A 19,210-nucleotide genomic window follows, 5' to 3' on the forward strand; every position below is an offset into this window, starting at 1 on the left:
TTGTGACCAGACACATACTGTGCAGGACATTTGGCGTGTAGAAAAACTTGGTCAGTACGCTGGTGGACTGAATAATTGTGCTTATTTTTCACCACTGATCCACTGTTGGTTATCTTATATGATTATTTGTTCACTTAAACAATTCCTGTTTCTGTTAGAACTATATAGTCATCAGTCACATGAAAGCGCTGTCGTCCATCTCTGTGGCTTTTGTCAGCTGTCTATGAGCTGTCATCTGTTTGTGGCATAGTCACTGTGATGCATCTTCTGCTGTGCAGAAGATTGTAGGTCAAAATAGCCTGATAAGTGTGTAGATTTTTATACTGCAAAATGCGACCAGTTGCACTCGGACATCCTGTTTTTTTAAATTGGTATCTGCATTTGACGTACTATGTTTTTGGACATGCAAATCTTTTTCTAGCATACCAAATATTTGGGTAGCATGGTAGTATAACGCATAATCTGTCTCCTAAAACTTTGCAGGTGTTTAATTTGTTATTGCACTCAAACCTAGCTCCATAAATGTTTTCTGACTTTACATCTGCTATGTTGCTCTAGATCCCCTACAAAACGGCATGGTAATGGCATCTTACATGAAGAATTGCTGTCAAACCTAATTCAATCTCAAAGCTTCAGCTCTCCCCAAGAATTTTTTTCTATCTCATAAAGCAAAGGACTTTTAAAAAGGGTTTTGACATAATTCTGAGTGGTGCCTTTTCTCTCTACAGAGGGATTGGGGAAGGGACTAATTCCTTGTTTCTCCTGTTTGCACACAAAGGAAACGCAGGGTGCATATACGTCTATAACCATTATCCACGTAAACCCCCGAGCTGCTGTCTTCCCAGCTGTAGGGCTCTTCTCAGATGTTGGAATTACAGAAATGTAGAAGCGCAGTGAGGGATTAGTGAAAATGAATCCACATAGGATTTTCTGTATAAGTACACACAAGGATGAGTTCTTCAGTGCTGCTTGAAATGTAGGTTTTCCCCACTGTGCTCTCGAAAGCATGCCATTTGAAGATGCATGTTTTCTGATTTTATTGTTCACCGTAGACAAAAAGGGAAAAAAAAATGAAGCAGCTGTGATTTCTAGGTATGAATCGAGTAAGAAAAAAGATTTTAAAATGAGCGTGTGCCTGGTAGACCGTCTTTGAGGAATGATCACACTGGTGACTCATGCAGAGGGTGGACAGAGGGCGACTCATCAGGATTTGTCAACATCATGTTTGCTTACGTTTCTCCTTACTGGCTGATGTTAAAGGTTGTGTGTTTGAGGTGTGTTGTTGTTTGTGTAAAAAGTGCAAACTGAGCTCGAATTCAGAGAATAAATCTAATGTAAAACTGCTGCTGTAAGATGCAAGAGCAGCTGAAGTGCTTGTTGATGGCTTTTGTATTTCTCACCATCATCACAACATCCTGTCCACACCTTTCTAAACACACTGCAGTCAGCGTCAGGAATGTGGTGACAGCATTGTTTCTTCATTACCTCAAAGCACTGTCCATTATCTGGGGTTCTGAGCCACCAACGTGGAGATATCGGTGGCCCAAACAGACGAGGCAAAGGATAGGATAAATGCCTGTTCTGCAGTTAAGAGTTTTGAAACAAAACTGTTGTGTATGCATCACATGGCGTGAAGCGCTGAAGTGAATGTTTGGCACTGAAAGTAAATGGGCAGTAGAAAAACAGATCTTGATTTCTGTATTGTTACATTGTTTCTGGGTTTTTTTTTTTACGTTATTTATAATTTGTTAGTTTTCCACCTGCATGTACTGCTGTTGACCTTGGCAACAGCAAAACATATTTTGGACGTATCTTTGCAACCCCAATTCGAAAGATCTGAATTATTCCGTTGACTGAGAAGTTTATCACTTTGACTGTTTCAGATACAGGGCTCACTTTGTGTCAGTTTTAATGGTGGAGCATCTTGCCATCCAGTTAAGCTAAGTACTGTGTCTTGTGGTACTGTCACATTAGAAGTCTGCCTATGCTGTGTTGTTTTGTCTCTCCTGTCTGAATGATGAATTTTGGCATGTATTTCCAGTTTTTTAGAGGGTCCTCTGGCTGGCTACAGGGGACTTAAGGGTCACTGTTGTTCAGATTTTAACTGAAAATTTGCTATTGGACAATAAAATCATTGTGCACATTGTGTTTTTAGAAATGGAGAAGTTAATCCAGCAATGTGCCATTATTTAGGGTCTTCTACACCGCTAACTGTTTGTCATTCCTCTGCTCAGTATTTATTACCAACATCAGAACCGTGTCATTACATCTTTTTCGGGGCTAAGCGGAGAGCAATTTATTGTAGATGAGGCTGAAGTGTACCTTAAGCTGCAACTGTATGTCCAAATGCAAATGTTGCCGCTGTTTGAAATATAGAAAAGATTTCTAAAACATGGGCGCAATATACTGTAAATGGGCACTCTAATATGTATATGTATATATATATATATATATATATATATATATATATATATATATATATATATATATATATATATATATATATATAGTATATATATACAGTATATAATTCTGCAGAAAGAAACAGGACTAAAATGAATTCTTAAGAGTTACGGTTATCTTACAGAAAACATTTTGACACTACCAAAGATTTCTGGGTGAAACTTTTGCTGCAGGATTTATGTGCTGCTTCTGGCATGATGTAAACTGTGATAAGATTTTAATAAGTATAGTGATTTATTTAGATACTGACCTGAAAACCCGCACCGAACACTTTGTGGTGAATATTGTATGCGTACAGTGATTAATGTGACTCTTGTTGTCTTGCCTTGCAGAAGTATAATGTTTTTCTTGCTTCCTACCTCTCTTTTTTAGACTCATTTATACCTGAGAATATGCAGGTAAAATTCTTTGTTTTTGATAGGCAAACAAATAAAAACAAACAAAAAAAGTGAATACCATTAAACTGCTCATTTACTGTAAATTCGACTGGAAACCAAACCAAGAAAAGTAGACTGTGTCTCCTAGCATTATATAATTTGATCATTAAACACTGCACTGACAAGACATCTGCATTAAACCACCCACACAGTAAAAAAAAGTACATTTACAGTGCAAGCATATCTATTTCCTCATGCTGGGTGACATTCACAAGGTTTGCATCCATAATGCTGCGTGGAACGAGCAGTTTCCACTGTTTACACTCATATATTTAAGGGTGACACGTGTAGCGTTGTCTCATTAATACATCACTGTCAAAAGAAACCAATATTTTCCCCGCCGGCTGCTATTCCTTCATCCAGCAGTTGTTTACCAGGCAACACAGTTTCCTAGAGATGCTGAGATGTTTCTAATGTTTGGTACTACAGTTCTGATACTGTTTACAGTTGTAACTATAATTAATGATTTTGGATTGTCATGTAAATGACAAATGTGTTTAAAGGCCCAGTGTGTAGGATTAAGGCGGACATATTGGCAGAAGTGGAATAGCCTGTAATTTAATAACTGTTTTCTGAAAATAAGAATTGTTGTTTTTGTGACCTTAGTGAGCTGTTTAGGGAACCGTTCTTGTCCACGGAGATCATCACGTTGTATCGCCATATTTCTACAGTAGCCAAAAACAGACAGCTCACACTGGCTCTAGCCAATAAGGTTTAAGCACTGGCTACCATATTTAGCAGCCCCCCTGGACGAGCAGTGTCAGAAAATACAGTTTTTAACGTAAAACTGCTTTATTCAGTGTTTTTTTTTTCTGATATAGATCACCTGGTCCATTTGTTTTGGAGAGTTGGGGACCGATGCAGATAATCAAGGTAAAAACCTCCCAAATGTCAGGATCAGAAATAAAGTGAGCACACATTAGTAGGTGCTGGGCTAGCAGGAGAAACACTAATTTGTAATGTGAGCTGCTATTTTCTGTGTTTTTTCCAGTTTAAATCACCGGGTCTAATTGTTTTGGAGAGAAAGAGACCTCTGCACATATTTTGGCTTCCTCTAAAAACCTCCTAAATGTCTGGATTTTAAATTAAAAGATTAAAAACAAATGTAAACAAAGATTAGCAGGTACTAGGCAAGCAGCATGTCTTCATCATGCCAAACAGCATCAGAGAAACACTGATTTGTAACATAAAACGGCTTTACTCAGAGTTTATACCCGACTAAATCACAGATTAAGTTTGTTTTAGAGAAGAAAGCACACTGAATTATTTGGCTAACTCTAAAAACCTCCTGAACTTTCGGATCAGAAAACAGGTGAGAACACATTTGCCTGCCTGCATCGTGCCAAACAGCTTTGGAGAAACTGATTTGTAATGTGAAACTGCTTTATTCAGTGTTTTTACCTGTTTAATTTACCAGGTCCTTTAGTTTTGGGGAGAAAGAGACTGCTGACAATAATTTGACTCATGGTAAAAACCTCCTGAACACTGTTGGAAATCTAACTAGGAGAAGTTTCAGCTGGTTACAATTTGCAGTCCTTGCCACTAGATGCCAATATACCCCCATAAATTGTACTTACTGTTACTTAAAAAGGTAGTTCAGCAAAAACATTACCACATTACAGTTGCTGTTATAATAAACTTCTGTCTTCATTTATGATGGAAAAGAACTGCGTTTCCCATGAAAGAAAAAATAATTTAGAAATTGATTTCCTTTATAAGCTGATCAGGGAAAAAAAAAAAATCTTAAAAACCACTAAAACATAACAGCTCATACAATTGATTGCATGTTGTAAAATTTCATTGTGTGTGAAAATCCTACACATATGAGTGTTATTTTTGTGTCTACGTATGTGTTTCTGTTTTTATGGGTATGAAAGGGTAAGAAGCTGGAGGCTCTAAGGGACAGCAGTATTGATTACAGGTGTTAGGCTGCTTCCTCAAAGCTCACACATCAGTTTTAGCTCTGGCACCATTGACATTCAGCTGAAATGAGGAGGGGGAGAGCATGTTGATTACCCCTCAGGGAGACGGCAAGGGCACACCGTGGACGTGATGACCAGGAGCGACAACAAATGTGCATTCAGTTCTCTCTGCTGCTTATTGTATGTTCATTTATACTCTATCTGATTACTTAAATTCACATGTACCATTGATCTACATTAAAGCATTCCTCAGAGGAGGTCTTCAAATGAGCAGCTACAAAGCAGAGCGTCAGACGTGTTTAAAGCCTGTGGAACCATTAATATTTAATGTTCTCATTTGGGTCCTTCCTTTCTTTGGAGGATTACTTTTATGGATTAGACAGTTTGATAGCTGTGGTTTTCTTTTTGGTGCCTTGTGACAGGGAGACGGGTTGAGAGTTGTGGGGGTGTATTTGTTTAACTCATCACACTCTTGGGATTTTGTGCGTAATGAAAGCTGGTGCATGGATCCAGTCGACCGAGTGAAGATCCCACAATATTGGAATCCATCAGTCTCCCCGTGTCCTGGAAATATTACACATTGTGAGAGGACGTGGTGTTTTCTGGAAGAGGCGATGAAGCGTAATGTTGTCCTGAAATCGTGGGTCTGTTTTTTGTATGTCAGTCAAGGTTTGTGGATTGAGAATAGCTTTTTATATCGCCACATATGTGCTCTTTTTGTTAACATGATTGAAACAATACCATCATTTAGATACAGTGAAAGGACAGTAGTTGCCAGGGTGATGTTTTTACTAATGATACTGCCTCTTTGTTTTGGGTCTGGGATAATTATCTTTGAAGTGTCACTTATAGTCTTTATGTGTATGCAAACTAAAATATAAAGTTCACTTAACAGTATTTATTTGAGGCTTTTTTTAAGGAAATATTCTCTTTGATTGGGAACATTTTTCAGGGGTTTCATGTTCTTCCCACGTTTCCTCCCACTCAGTCCAAAGACGTGCAGGTTGGATTAAATGTGAGTGTGAATGGTCATGTGTCTCTGTAGCCCTTTTTATACAAAGATCACACTATAGATCCTCTATAAAATCCCTTCTTTGTGCCTTCTTTGCATTTTTACACAGAACCAAACAACAGCGGCATCATTCCACGCCAGTGTGTGATTATACGCTGCATCCCGGCATCTTGGAATCAAAAGAGGTGTGACGTGTGTGACATGTAACACAACAGCTTTGGCCTCTAGTGTGACATATAACATATGTGTTGGCAGCGCTTTGTAAACAGTAGTAATAGCATAACATATCATTCACAATCATCTACCTCCTCTTATATGGCATCTTGTCCTCTGCTTTTAGGGTAAGGAGCTTCTGATCTCTTTGTTATTTGCTAACAGCTGCTTTTTAAATCTCACGTAGGGTGGTTGCCAACATAATATTTAATCAAAACGTTGCCCCACCCATGGTCACATCTGACCAGCTTTACGTTTTATACATGCCTTGTTTTGGTGCTGTTAATGCCTCCATTTCCGGCTCAGAGGAGAGACAACCTTGTCCCCTTTTTTCTGCAATGGGACGTTGTATACAGAATGGCAAGGCAGCAAAATATTGTGATGTTCCTGCCTTGAACAGGCAGTATAAAGGGGACTTAAGTGTCAGCCTCGTGATAGTTTGGTGATCTATCTAGGCTGTACCCCGCCTCTCACTCAATTTAAGGAGTGGAATTTGGGAAATTATGGGCATTTTCTGACATTCATTAGATTTTATTTTTCTCAAAGGAAGAAAATACCAGAGAAATGAAATGTATTTATCTGCAGAGACTCTGCCCTTTGCCTGTGTTTTCTTCCTATTTTGTTGTCTTCAGAACATTCCTGGGCACAACACACAGGTGAATTATAAAAAGGTAGGTGCCTGCCAGTAAAACTTTAATAAATTACTTAAAACAATTATTAAAGTCCTTACTTACAACTAATCACACTCATATATATCGATTTCTGTTAGAAAGTCACTGTTTATACTGGTATAGTATGCAGCATTGTCCATTACTGTTTGTAAACACACTTTTTTTTAAATTTTTTTTTTTTTTACGCTGTGTCTCCTGGATGCCTGCTGCTTACAGTCTGGCACCTGGATGCAAAAACCCCCCAAAAAACATCCTCATCCAAGCGCTATGAGTGTACACGCCCATAAACATCATTAGCACAGACATAAGAAAATACAGACAGAGGCTCTGCAGAAAAATACAACACATACACAGCCATACACTGAGAGTAGGTCAGAAATGGTGATTGAGAGGGATTACTTCAGTATGAGTCTATACATTGTTCTTCTTTTTAAAAAGTCAGGCTTTTCTTTACATTTCACGTGTAATTGCTCGATTTTTGCGTCTACATACTGGTTTCAAGGACATTTTTTGAGTATGTCGTGTGTTAACATTAAAAATGGAAGGTATTCTCAGGTCTTTTATGCCATCGGCTTTAAGAAAAAATGGCTTCAGTCCAAGGTTTTCATTTTGGAGTTTGTTTGTTTTTTGAATTGGGACTTAAGCAATAGGGAGAGCAGCACCAGTGACAAGCAATGGCCAATTTTTTCGACATTTGCATGCCCTCACATTCTGTTTTTATAAATCTACTTAAGCTGTCAGTATGAAGGACTTTGGTGAATATGTCAAGCCACTCTGATCTTATTCTGCAAACCATCAGCTATCTTTGGCAGTAAGTCGGCTCCTCTCGTTTGTCGTTATTTATGCTCCAAAGACGTAGAGTATATGCCATCAACCCTTATAAAAATCTGCAACCTCTTATTTTAGTTCAGTAGGCTCTGATTTAAAAAGATAATATGGAACAGTGGATACGTTTAAAAAATCTATATCAATATAACAGAGCGGATAAAATAGAAACAAATGCTTGAAAGAACACACACACACACAGACACACTCTTTTTCATTACCTGGGGAACCATACAGTACAGAGGAGTTGATTAGGATTGCCGACAAAAGGATGGTAGACTCCAGCTGCCTTTCTGAATTCATTGTCATTAGCAGTGGAACATCAAGCCCTTTTCAAACTCATTAGTTGATAAAACAACCCTCTGATTTCCCATTAAAAAACCCATTCGTCCTCCCTCGCTGGCGATGCCCCCCCCCCCCACCCCCCCAGCAGCCCTGCATTTCCACACCTTCAAAGCCACTCTTGAGACTGGGAAAAGAAATGGCAGCTCTTATGCAAGTTTGTCCAGCTTCCTCCCATATTGATTATGCAAGTATATGGTCTCACAGCTAACAATTACAGTCATGATTTAAAAAAATAACAAAACCCAGAACCACTGATGTGAGCTGCTTATTTAGTTTACATTCGCAGAATTTACAATTTGCTTTATTGTATTGATTTCCACCTTGGAGGCTTTTCCCTTCCCTCTTGGGATTTGGAGCTGATGGGGTCTATTAAGGACTGGAATAGAAAAGTAATTGTGTGTGATGCATTTATTCTGTGACTGAATTTCTTATGCTCTAAAAAAAAAAGCATTTCTGTACATCACCCCTGCATCCCTTTTTCAAAGAAATCGGATGAATCTTGGTCTTAAAGGGATGCTTTGTTGATTCAAAACAAGCTTTATATCAAATTAATATGTGTAGTATGCATAAACAAACTGTATGCCGAGATATCTCCCACCAACCCCTGGAAAATCTCCGCCAGATGACCCAAATTAATGCAAAACACGTCATCCTGTTGAGTTTTGTTACTCGAACTACAGGCTATACTTCCCCGTTCTCCTATGGCCCGCCACCCATGCTGCCACCTTCGACACAAAGAGTAAAAAAGACAGACCCGTCCCTCTCTTTTTCTATCAAACTCGAACCAAAATCTGATCAAACGGTAAAACTAGGCAGTGCTGATTGAATGTAAATCAAGATTATGTTATTCCACAGCCTATTTCTCTCCTATAATGTTTTTTGGAGGCACATTTTAGTGCCATGTACGGCCATAATAATGAGTTTGTGAACAGGAAGTGGGCGCCATACTGCTTCCTTTACAGTGAACATGGAAGCCGAAAAAACTGAGATCAAATGGTAAACTAAGCAGCACTGATCAAATACACTAATATGCTAAGTTTCTGTTACTGAGTTGCATATGTCTCACCTCATATGTTGTCAAAAACATATTTTAGCCTACCACTTAACTGTGATATGAGATTGTGTCTTGCCGATCACCCACCATTACTTCATATATACAGCTTTGCATTACTTCACATACTTGTGGGAGCATTTATTGATCTGGCATGGTGCAGTGCATTCTGGTCGTTGTAGGTTTTCTACCTCTTGAAAAAAAGCATCTTTTCTGTGTTTTCTCTGGTCATGAAGCACCAATTTCAAAAGTATTTGCGTCGTTCTACTGCATCTTTCCAGCAGCAAAATAGCTCTTTAAAAGAAGCATTTCTACGCACGACTCCTGAATCCTTTTTTCAAAGTGATCAACTGAATCTTGAACTTAAAGAGGAGCAAATCGTTTCTGTTTTCCTGGCAGAATAACAATTTATTTAAATTTAGACAAAAAGAAATACATATTTGTGCTTTGTGCATTTTAATGAACAGTTTTTATACACTTTATACACTGTTATATTTATATATATATATATTATCTTACTTGAATTATCACCACTTATTGAATATTAATAAATATCAAAGACCCCTTCCTCCCCCCTGCACCCATTAGTACCCATTAGATACTCTAAAGGTGTAAAAAACCCTTTTATTTTTTTTAATTTTTCAAAAACATTCATTCAAAGATGCGTAGTGTCAAAATTCAAGTCAGTATGTTTCCTCCAGACAGGATCAACATCGACTTTTCTGAACTCTCATCATTTCAAGCAAAGGTCACAAACCCACGAGTCCCAAGCAGTGTTTTGTCTCTGTTGTAATCCGTACGAATCAAACCAGGACAGAAACCAGGGCAATCACAAAACAATCCACGCAGCTTAACCTCATCTTTTGACTTAATCACTCCTCCTGTGAGATCCTGCAGACGCACCTGAGCACAGAGTTTTTAGCAATGGTTTTAAGAAGCAGATACGCCTCTTGACACATTTCCTCGTTGTAATGTAGGTCTGACAGGCAGTTTGGTTCTGAGAAAAAAAAAAAAGTAGCAACTGGTGTCAGCAGAGAGCGTTTTTACAAATTTGCATGGATGTCCTCGTGTCGCAGCACTTTGTAAGTGATCCAGTAGAAGATGTTGAATATGAGGAAGCTTAAGGGAAAAACAGCTCTGGATATGGTGTCAATGCGTTTGGCCCGGTCCACAAAGCGCTTGTGAAGCACTTCTCCGTCAAACATTGTGACCGGAGGGGGAGGAGGTGGCGGGGTGAACACAGTGGCCCCCTCCACAGCGGTACCATCCTTGTTCTGCAGGCAGTGACCCAGTCCGTAACCCCGGAAGTAAAATCCACGGCTCTCCCTCACCAGTTCCTCCTCCTGTGGAGTCAAGCATAGGGAAAACAGATTGGCCTCTCGCTGTCAACAAGAATTAGCTTACAGCTTTTTACATTTCCTCTCAGTGGCTGATTCTCAAATGTGTTTGGGATGCAGCAGCACAAAAGGGCAGCAGAGTGCAACAGAGTGAGAACGCCCGCAGAAAAAACAGTAGTACATTTTGACTTCAGGGATAAAGCTTTTCAAATACAGTAAATGATTTGTCTGTGATTGTGTGTAAAACTGGTACTAGCCCCAGTTTGTACCTCACTACCATTACAGTACATTTAAGCCACAGAGGAAAGCAGTTGTTTATTTGAAAGAGAAATGGAGAGGTGAAGTCCCTCCCCTTCTAGTCAACCATTATGGATCATTGTTTTGGAAAAAATATGTACGGTGGTCAATTGGGAGAAAAAAATAATTTTTTCACCTGTTTGAATTGTGCCATCAATTACACATTTTGAAATTTAAAAGTTAATTTTGGCTTCACTGTTGAAAAAAAGCTTTGTCTGTTGCTGAACCTACGACGCCTGTGTGTTTCTGCGATGCAAAGCCATGGGTCTTGCTCGTTCTGTTACATTCTGGCTGATGAAGAGACCAGAAGTCACAAGATGTAACATCAGGTAGAATAACGCTAGCAACTGTAGGCGACGTATGTTGTGCGAGACAAGAGATGTAGTTCAGAGCAGTTTTACACTAAACTAAATGGTGCTATGACACACTGTGATTTTCTCAACATGAGCTCAATACTACTGATGAATTATCTGATTTTGAAATTTTGGTTCATTTTGTAAAAGTAAGTCTTAATTAATAACTTTTGTATTTGCTGCCATGTTTGTTTGGCGAATGAAATACAATCGGACCTTGGGAAACGGGTCAAAAATCTCTTATTTTGCAGCATAAGATTAGAAGAGTCTTCGACCTTCTTGGTTTTTCAAACATGAAATAGTAATACATAAGAAGCACAAACGTGGGGCTTAAATAGATGCTAGCCTCAGATAAACTTTCTTCAATTAAGCTTTTTGATGTCTGACACAAAGAGGGGAATTGGAGGGCATCATCATTAGGAGGAAGAAAGGAAATTATAATTCTGAAAGTTAATCAAAAAATTAACCTCCATCTCTCCTTTCCAGCTCTTTCTAAGTTGCAGAATGATAGACCTTTCAAAATGCCTATTAATAAAAAGTCATGATCCCAGCCTCGCCAGAAAAACTTGCACTTGGCATTCTGCTTTGATGAATGGTGGCACACTTCTTCTTTTTCTTTTTTTTTGTACAGTGAATGAGACACTGTTCCTGCCCTCTGAAGAGAATATTAATAGACATGCAGCTTAACTCTGACAGCCCTTTGACACTTTGAGAGATTCACTTTAGCAGGCGAAAGTGAAGATGTGGGATCTAAATTGGATGATTAGTAGTCGGTGTGAAGTGCTCTGAAAGCTCTGATCCCTGCGTCGTCCCCTCCTCTGTCTCTGTTTGTGTCTCACTGACCCTGGCAGTTCTCTGGTACTCTGCCGAACATTGCATCTCAGTGCCGGACAGACTTGGCAGTGAGACACTCTCAGCTCCTGTCAAAGGTCCAGTGCTACTAAGTATTTCACACCTCTCTCCGTCTGTCTATTGCTGCACAGCACATATTCATTTAGTCCTCTAAAAGCTTCCCAAAACTCTGATGAGTAACTGCCAACTGCCCTTTCGCCTGCACTTTCATTGTTCAGCTGCTAACTTCATTTACAGTAAACCTCCACCTCCTTACAGTAGCCTGGTTGTGAGTAATTTTATGGTTACTAACTATCTGTTGTCCCACTGACAAATTGCACCATACAACAGGGGGATGGAGAGTTGTAGCTCTTCTAGCATGGCTTAATTATCCCTCCTACTCCTTCCTAAACGATACAGTACATCATGTGCTAAACTCTAATGGTGCGTTTCTCTAAAGATAATAGGTGCTTATCGTCTGTGCTCTCAGCAGCAGCAGCTACACACTTTGTGATTTGTTGGCATAAGATCAGTTGAAACTGATTATTCTCCACAGAGCACAGTGTGATGAAGTTACTATGGAAGGGGCTGTTTGCAAGAAGTGATCGGCAACTGTTTTCTTATTCAGATATAACAAAAGGATAGCCTCTCAGTCAACACAGCAAGTTCCGATATTCTTCAAAATGTTGAACCATTTTCTTTAAATTGCAATATCAGTATGTGCAATCATGTGAATTCAACCATTCAGTCTTTATTTGTTTTTTTAAATTCGTATCTTGCTTTTTGTTTACTTATACTTCTTGCTTTTGTGCTCCTTTGCTGCTCTAATACTGCAAATATCCCCATTGTGGGACTAATAAAGTATCATCCTAGGTCTTAACATTATTAGATGATTAAGAAAAAAAAAACAGAATTATTGTTCTGTCTTAATGAAACCCAAATTCCTGGAAAAAAAGAGTTTAAAAGTTAAACAAGGTAAGAACAAGAGGAGAAAATATATGGTGAATTTATATTAGCCTCAATAAGAGGTTACACATTGGGAAAGAATACAGGGCAAGAATTCATGTTAGTAAAGTTGGAATAAAGCAGCACAAGGGGAGTTAGACGAGGCTACGGTGAGAGGTGGGTTTGGTTGTGAGAGAGAGATGCTGGGATATAATTCAGGTTTGAAGTGAAAGTTGCACGACACAATCAATTTGGAAGGCTGGAGGCATGGACGAAAATTGGGTTTGGAGGTCAGGGTTGACACAGGGTTCAGTCATTTACCCTGGCACAGGCGCTGCAGTGCTGATTCAGGTTCCTGTAGGTTGAGTTGTTACCAGGGATGTCATTCACTTTCCGCAAAGACTCAACACTCCCAGGCTGACTGGCAAACACCTCCATTGGAGAGGAAGGTAGACAAATTGACGTAAGAGGTATGGCTCCTTCTTTCGTCTTTAGTTGTAAAACAAAAGTTTGGTCGTACCTTGTAAGAGAAGTTCGTTAGTGTTGAATTTATAATTTGTTTTTGACGTGGCCCTTTGCATTTTGCCGGGAACAAGAATTCCCCGTGCTTTATTTAAATGAAAACCCTACCTGTGTTGTGCCAAAAATAAAGTGATTAAAGATGCAAACCTCAAATTCAAACAACAAACTCAAGCAGACGCTCCCAGCTTTTAATTAAAGAGGCACAGTGAGTGTGATAATACAGGACATTATCTGCGGCTGTTCGTTTAGGGAACTGGCTTTGAAGACGAATAAAGAAATCCTCAAGGAGCCGGCTGAAGTTATTTTTGCAAAGACTATAAATGGAGGCTCTATTTTTTATTTCTGTGATTTTTGAAGGCTGTGTGGATATACTTGCTATAGCTGTTTGGCTTAGAAAACTCCAGAGATGTCAAACAGAGAGCTGGCAGAGTGCATTGATTAAACCTAGTCAGTCTGGGATTTGTACACTCCATCAGATTCCCAAACGCTCTCTAGTACACACCAGTTCATGCATCAATACCTCTCAGATGGACCTCAAACTCCTCAGTGGGAGGAATTGTGCAAGTGGTGTGGAAAGGGGAAGTCTTTTCCTCTCCAGACCATCATTTCTCTCTCCAGTATCGATGCAGGAGGGCACGCTGCCCGGTAAATCTGCTGGACTCCTCTGCCTTTTACAGGGAACTGTGCCATGAGTCTGAGAGGCTGCCCGGCCTGTGAGCTGTTTTAATAGGATTTTCGAAATGTTTTGTGTATTTCTCTTGAGACAAATCTTTTTGTGTCACAATAAAGTCTCTCACCTCTCTGTAAAGGCTTTTATTTGTCACCTTACGAGCTGTTTGCCTTGACAATCGTTGTTCATTATATGGATCAAATTAAGGGGAAGTTTGTTTGGATAACAAATGATGCCAAGATTTAAAACAAAGGGATGTTTAAAGTGATATGAACCTCGTAAGATTGCTGTTGTGAATTTTATCTGAAAGTGAGAAGCCCTCCAACACAGCAACCCAGACACTGTTTCTACATTTTCATATATTTCTTTTTCAAGGGCAGGTATCAATGCATGCCTTTATCGAGTACTGCAGGAATGAGTCCTAAAACGTGGAACTGAGTTGGCGTTTTTTGCATTTCTAGGTCTCTCATCTTAAAATCAATGTTTTTTTTATGGGTTTCTGGTTAAATACCAGAAATAAGATCCGTGGCTAACAAGAACAAAACAAGAGCTTAAGAGACTTTAATGTTTTATTCCATATAATAAAATATGTCAGTTAATACCTAACCCAATGGGCATGAAAATTGATGGCAGTGCTTGTTTCTGCAAGCCATGGATAGATTATGCTTGCACGTTATTATGTCGCAGAAATTTGACGTTGTGTGATTAGTTTTAACACAAAAACCACTTGTTTATGGCAAGAAAAGATTTTGTTTTGGCTTAAAATTGTCATTTTATGGGGTCACAATCCCAACTGGAAACACAGCAATGTCTTTGAAAAAAAAAAACAACCAACAACTGCCTTTTGTGGCAATTGTGGCACTTTATCTGATGGACAAACAGCAATGAGTCGCTAAACAACAGCCACGTTTAGGGGCTCAAAAGCTGCTGGAAAAACAGTAAAGAATCTCGTAAGGACAACTGCTCTTGTTGTTTGTTAGCCTTGAACTGTGGTCCTCAGTAGTGTGAAGCTTGGCAGGCAAAGTCTGCTTATATACAATGTCACTATGATATGATACATATGAAATGTGCAAATATAATGTCCTCGTCGTTTGCAGAAACGTACAATATCAACACTTTTTCATGGGCTGAAATATCCAACTTGCAAATTTTGAAGCTTGGATTTATGTGACTTATGTGTTTATAGCCTAATGTTAGTAGGGAACTAGGGTCATACTGGGTTGGCCTACAAAAAAAACCCATCATCCCTGCATCACTGTACAAGTATTTGAAGAGATATATCCCAAGAAATGAATTGTTAATTGGTGCTTGCTAGCTCGCCGTATTAACTCATTAAAACAGATATGTTGTGGATAATCTGCACTTGCTTTGGTTTTATACAAAAGTAATAAAGAAAAAACATTCGAAGTGTCTCGCATCGACTTCAACAGGTCAGGGGACAGAGATGTATCAGTGTTGCAGTATGAATGCAGGGTTAGGGTATCCTGGCGCCAAAGGGTCGGTGGGACAGGCTGTTGCTCGGTGTCAAACGTAGTGACAGAGAGAAAGGATCACAAAGACTCTTCACAGGTCAGTGCTCGCCATGGAGACGAGCTGAACTGAAATGAGCGGATCTGCCTCATGTAATATGACAGCCAGCTGTAGCGTGTTGATGTTGTCAGATCCTGAATATACAGCACGGCACAATAACAAGAGGCATAAGTCAATGTTATTGAGGCTGACAAGATCTGGTGTGTGTGTGTGTGTGTGTGTGTGTGTGTGTGTGTGTGTGTGTGTGTGTGTGTGTGTGTGTGTGTGTGTGTGTGTGTGTGTGTGTGTGTGTTCCTCGTGCTTACTTATAAAAATCTGCAAAAATGTGCGTTTAAGCATGTGTGTAAGCAAGCTTCAGCCTGTGTGTGTGTGTGTGTGTGTGTGTGTGTGTATGTGTGTGTGTGAGTGTGATTTACACTTACTATTCTTTGCTGCCGCTGCTTTTTCCTCAGCCTGATGAACTCCTTGTGTTGCCTTGAGACAAAGTTGACTGCTGCGTACTCCAGCAGGGCAGCAAACACAAACAGAAGGCACACCGCCATCCAAATGTCAATGGCCTTCACATAGGACACCTGGGAAACAAACAAGATCACAAAGTCATCAACAGTCAATCAATGAGGCTATCAGATTATCCGCAGGTTGCTCACAGTCCACCCGTTTGTCAGCGCCGGCACGTAATGACATACATCTTTGGGATGGTCTTGAATTGCAATGAGTCAGTGGGATGTGGGCAGTGACACATAGCCAGGAGACAGGTCACAGCTCAAGACTTAAGGGAAGCCCCGATTCGGCTGTTCACGAGAGAGGATGTGTCACAGCAAATCAGCAACGCCCACTGAGCACGCATTGTGTGGAAACTTCACTCAATTGAGCAGCAGTTTGCTGACTGTTACAGATAGATGGGGGGAAAAAACAGCAAAGTGACGCATCAGTAGGGTACGAACTCTGGAGACACCTCAGCCGTGTTTTAATCAACACTTCCACTGCATTACAGTCTCTGACTCCAGCTGTCACACATCGTTTTTCATGGTGTTAACATGTCACCTAACACCTACTGACTAGGTTTTCTAATAATGTCAATAACACTTTTTGTCAGGAGGAAACATTTTTAATATTTACCTCCTCCTTCCAGACCAGCCATATCATTGTGCAGAAGGAAGTGTGCATCGACTCATGGGAGAGAGGCTCATGCTTGTGACAGTGTGAGATGCAAACATTAATGGGGTCCTCCTCCGCTGAGCTGTAATGTGAGCTAACTCAGTGGTGCTGGGTGAGCTAGCAGTAGATGTGCGGTGATATGGTTGGTACAGTTGGAAAAAAATATGTCGACACTCATAAATAACAAATTGTGGAAACACGTTTATTTCTATATGAAACAGACTGAAACTTTTACTGTATCTGCAGATTTTTTCACTTGATTTAAGAATTTTTTTCTTGTCAAATACTGTACTTTATACCTCTTCGGGACCATAAAAATAATTCAAACTAAAGCTGAAAGCAGTGCTTGCACCTTCACGTACATCGTGGTCAGACACTGCATGCAGGAGCTAGATTTTATTTCTTGCTTGGAATACGTGGCTCTGGAATGACCTATTGCAAAGTTTGTACAATCCCCTGTGTCCTCCATGTGATGCTAGATAACACCAGTAATTATGCATTTTAAGCATATCATGTGTAGACCACACCATGTAAGTTTAAATGAAATCAGATGATCATTATCACATATGGCTGACTTTCTGGGACCCTGGCCCTTTTGTGCCGGGGCTCTAATGAAACAATCTAAGAAAAAAAAACCCTCACATTCATACTATGGCCACACTGAGTTTGGACATCTCTTTATTTTAAGGGGTCACAAGCCATAAAGGAGCCAGTGGTTAAATGTGGGTGGAGAACGTGAAAGAGCAGAGCTCCCCCTCCCTAATTATCACCGCTTTGGTGTCCTCTATTAAAGCACCTGACCCCCAGCTGCTCCAGTGGAGCTGCTCAGTGGTTGGCAGATAATAGTGTGTAATTTCCAGGTGTGAATGTGATCAGCTTTTGAACGTGAACAGGGGTTTTCCTGAAATAGAGAACCTGGCTCTTACCATTATTATCCCCCTTTAAATAAGTTAACAAAGAACAACCTCCACTGTGCACACACAGCAGTCAAACTCTGCAACCATCAGTTAGAGTTAACTTGTAATGTAGACCCAGGCCCAAGTGCTGCTGTTGCTATGGTAACTAGCAATCTAATATACCTTGTGCACTGATTCATAATGTCGGTCAAACTTGGCCGGTCGTCTATCGTCGAGGTATTCTAAAATGCATTTTCAGCCAATCAGGAAAAAAGTATTTACAGTCGGGATGGTGTAATACAGTCTGTCTCTCAGATGCTCTCTAACCGTCTCTCCAGGGATCTGTGTGCTCTGCCCTGCATGTCTTTTACATGCCAGTGTCCTCACCCCACCTGACCCTTGTTTGTCTGCTCTGTTGTTGGTCTCTAGCTTTGTCCTCTGTTAGGAACTGCTTCATGCAAAGTCAGCATTTCATGACTAAATACGTGTTAATAAGTCATCATTTTCCAAAACTCGCTCAAAATGCCTCTTTATCCAACTTGAGGTAGACACGAGTATACATTTTGCAGTCCTTATTTACCCACTGTGCATCTGTCACTTGTTTCATGACGCATTTGGATCTGTCTTGTCAGCTTGTCAGGCAATATCAGGCAGACAGGTAATACTATTTCTAAGTCATATATCTCCTCTTGGGGGGATATGTCAGAACGAAATGTCATAAGAGTCTACAAGTTATAAACTTAGGTCATAATCACTTTGTTTTTTTCATTTAGTCACTGACCTTTTTTGTCGAGCTGACAGCATTATTTCTGAGCTATTTCCTTTCAGAAATCTTTGCTTGTTGGAGGAAGAACAGCATATGATTATAAATGTACTAGGTTGTCTCTGTAACTGGTATTTCAACATTTACAGCTAACCTGGTCTCACTCCCAACTTGTCACACACTCCGATGCTTAGTAAGTGGCCCTCGGTGTCAGACGTGGATACACACACAAGCACCCTTCAACAACATCATTTTTTAAAGGTCCAGCACCACTTAATTGAATGATGCAAAATGCTTCTGCCCTTATAGTAAATTAATCTCCTGCATCGATGAGTTTGTGCTGATCATGTTTCTCAGTGAATACTTCCTCTGCAACAAAGAATCCACCTTCCACTACGTATAAACCAAAGATTATGTTGGTCACTAGTGTGCAGACCCACCTTGGGCAGTGAGGCTCTTGAACCTGAGCTCTGCGTCGTCATCGTCAGTACAGTCGTGATGCCCAGACCCACTCTGGCTGGTGCAGCATCCATGTTTATCCAGAAAGACACCCACGAGAGGATGACGATGAGGAGGGAAGGGATGTACATCTGGATCAAGTAGTAGCCCATTTGACGTTCCAGGTGGAACTTCACCTCGATGCAGGTGAATTTACCTGCAGACACATGACAGTATGTCTAATTGTCATGCTTAAGGACATTAGCCTGGAAACCAGACAAACCTGCGAGCTCATGTGTTTGCTCTGGCAGATGCGTCTGGTCTCATAACTCTTCTCTGCACACTGTAGCTTGTTTACATTTGTCTGTCGCTCAGCGCTAGGTCACATACTTCGTTGCTCTGAGTGATTGTAGGTCTGTCTGATTGCGTCCAGAGGCATTTTTTACCAAGGTTGTTGATGACACCCCTTGGTTGAAAATGAACTGAGATGTTCCAGACTAATTCAGCAATGCCAGGCTGTAAGGACAACAG

The 19,210-nt window shown here is 40.1% G+C and overlaps 1 protein-coding gene and 1 long non-coding RNA gene across 3 annotated transcripts in view; one reads left to right on the top strand and one right to left on the bottom strand.

The window, feature by feature from the left end:
• The window catches only part of LOC148188866 (uncharacterized), a 142,302-nt gene that overhangs the window by 3,475 nt on the left and 119,617 nt on the right, over positions 1-19,210 (top strand). The window lies entirely within an intron of this gene.
• Positions 9,333-19,210, bottom strand: part of glra4a (glycine receptor, alpha 4a) — a 60,094-nt gene continuing 50,216 nt past the window's right edge. Inside the window, exons 7-10 of one of the 2 annotated variants that reach the window (XM_042493342.2) lie at positions 18,682-18,896; positions 15,847-15,996; positions 13,024-13,134; positions 9,333-10,282 (exon numbers count right to left, since the gene is read on the bottom strand). In XM_042493342.2, coding sequence (XP_042349276.1) covers positions 9,983-10,282; positions 13,024-13,134; positions 15,847-15,996; positions 18,682-18,896 — 776 coding nt within the window. In that variant the 3' untranslated portion in view covers positions 9,333-9,982. The remainder of the gene's footprint in view (positions 10,283-13,023; positions 13,135-15,846; positions 15,997-18,681; positions 18,897-19,210) is intronic. The other variant, XM_088080902.1, reaches the window with a different exon arrangement.

Source organism: Plectropomus leopardus, chromosome 8 (genome assembly GCF_026936395.1).
Source record: "Plectropomus leopardus strain MGB_pleo_1.0 chromosome 8, ASM2693639v1, whole genome shotgun sequence".
Classification (NCBI taxonomy): domain Eukaryota; kingdom Metazoa; phylum Chordata; class Actinopteri; order Perciformes; family Serranidae; genus Plectropomus; species Plectropomus leopardus.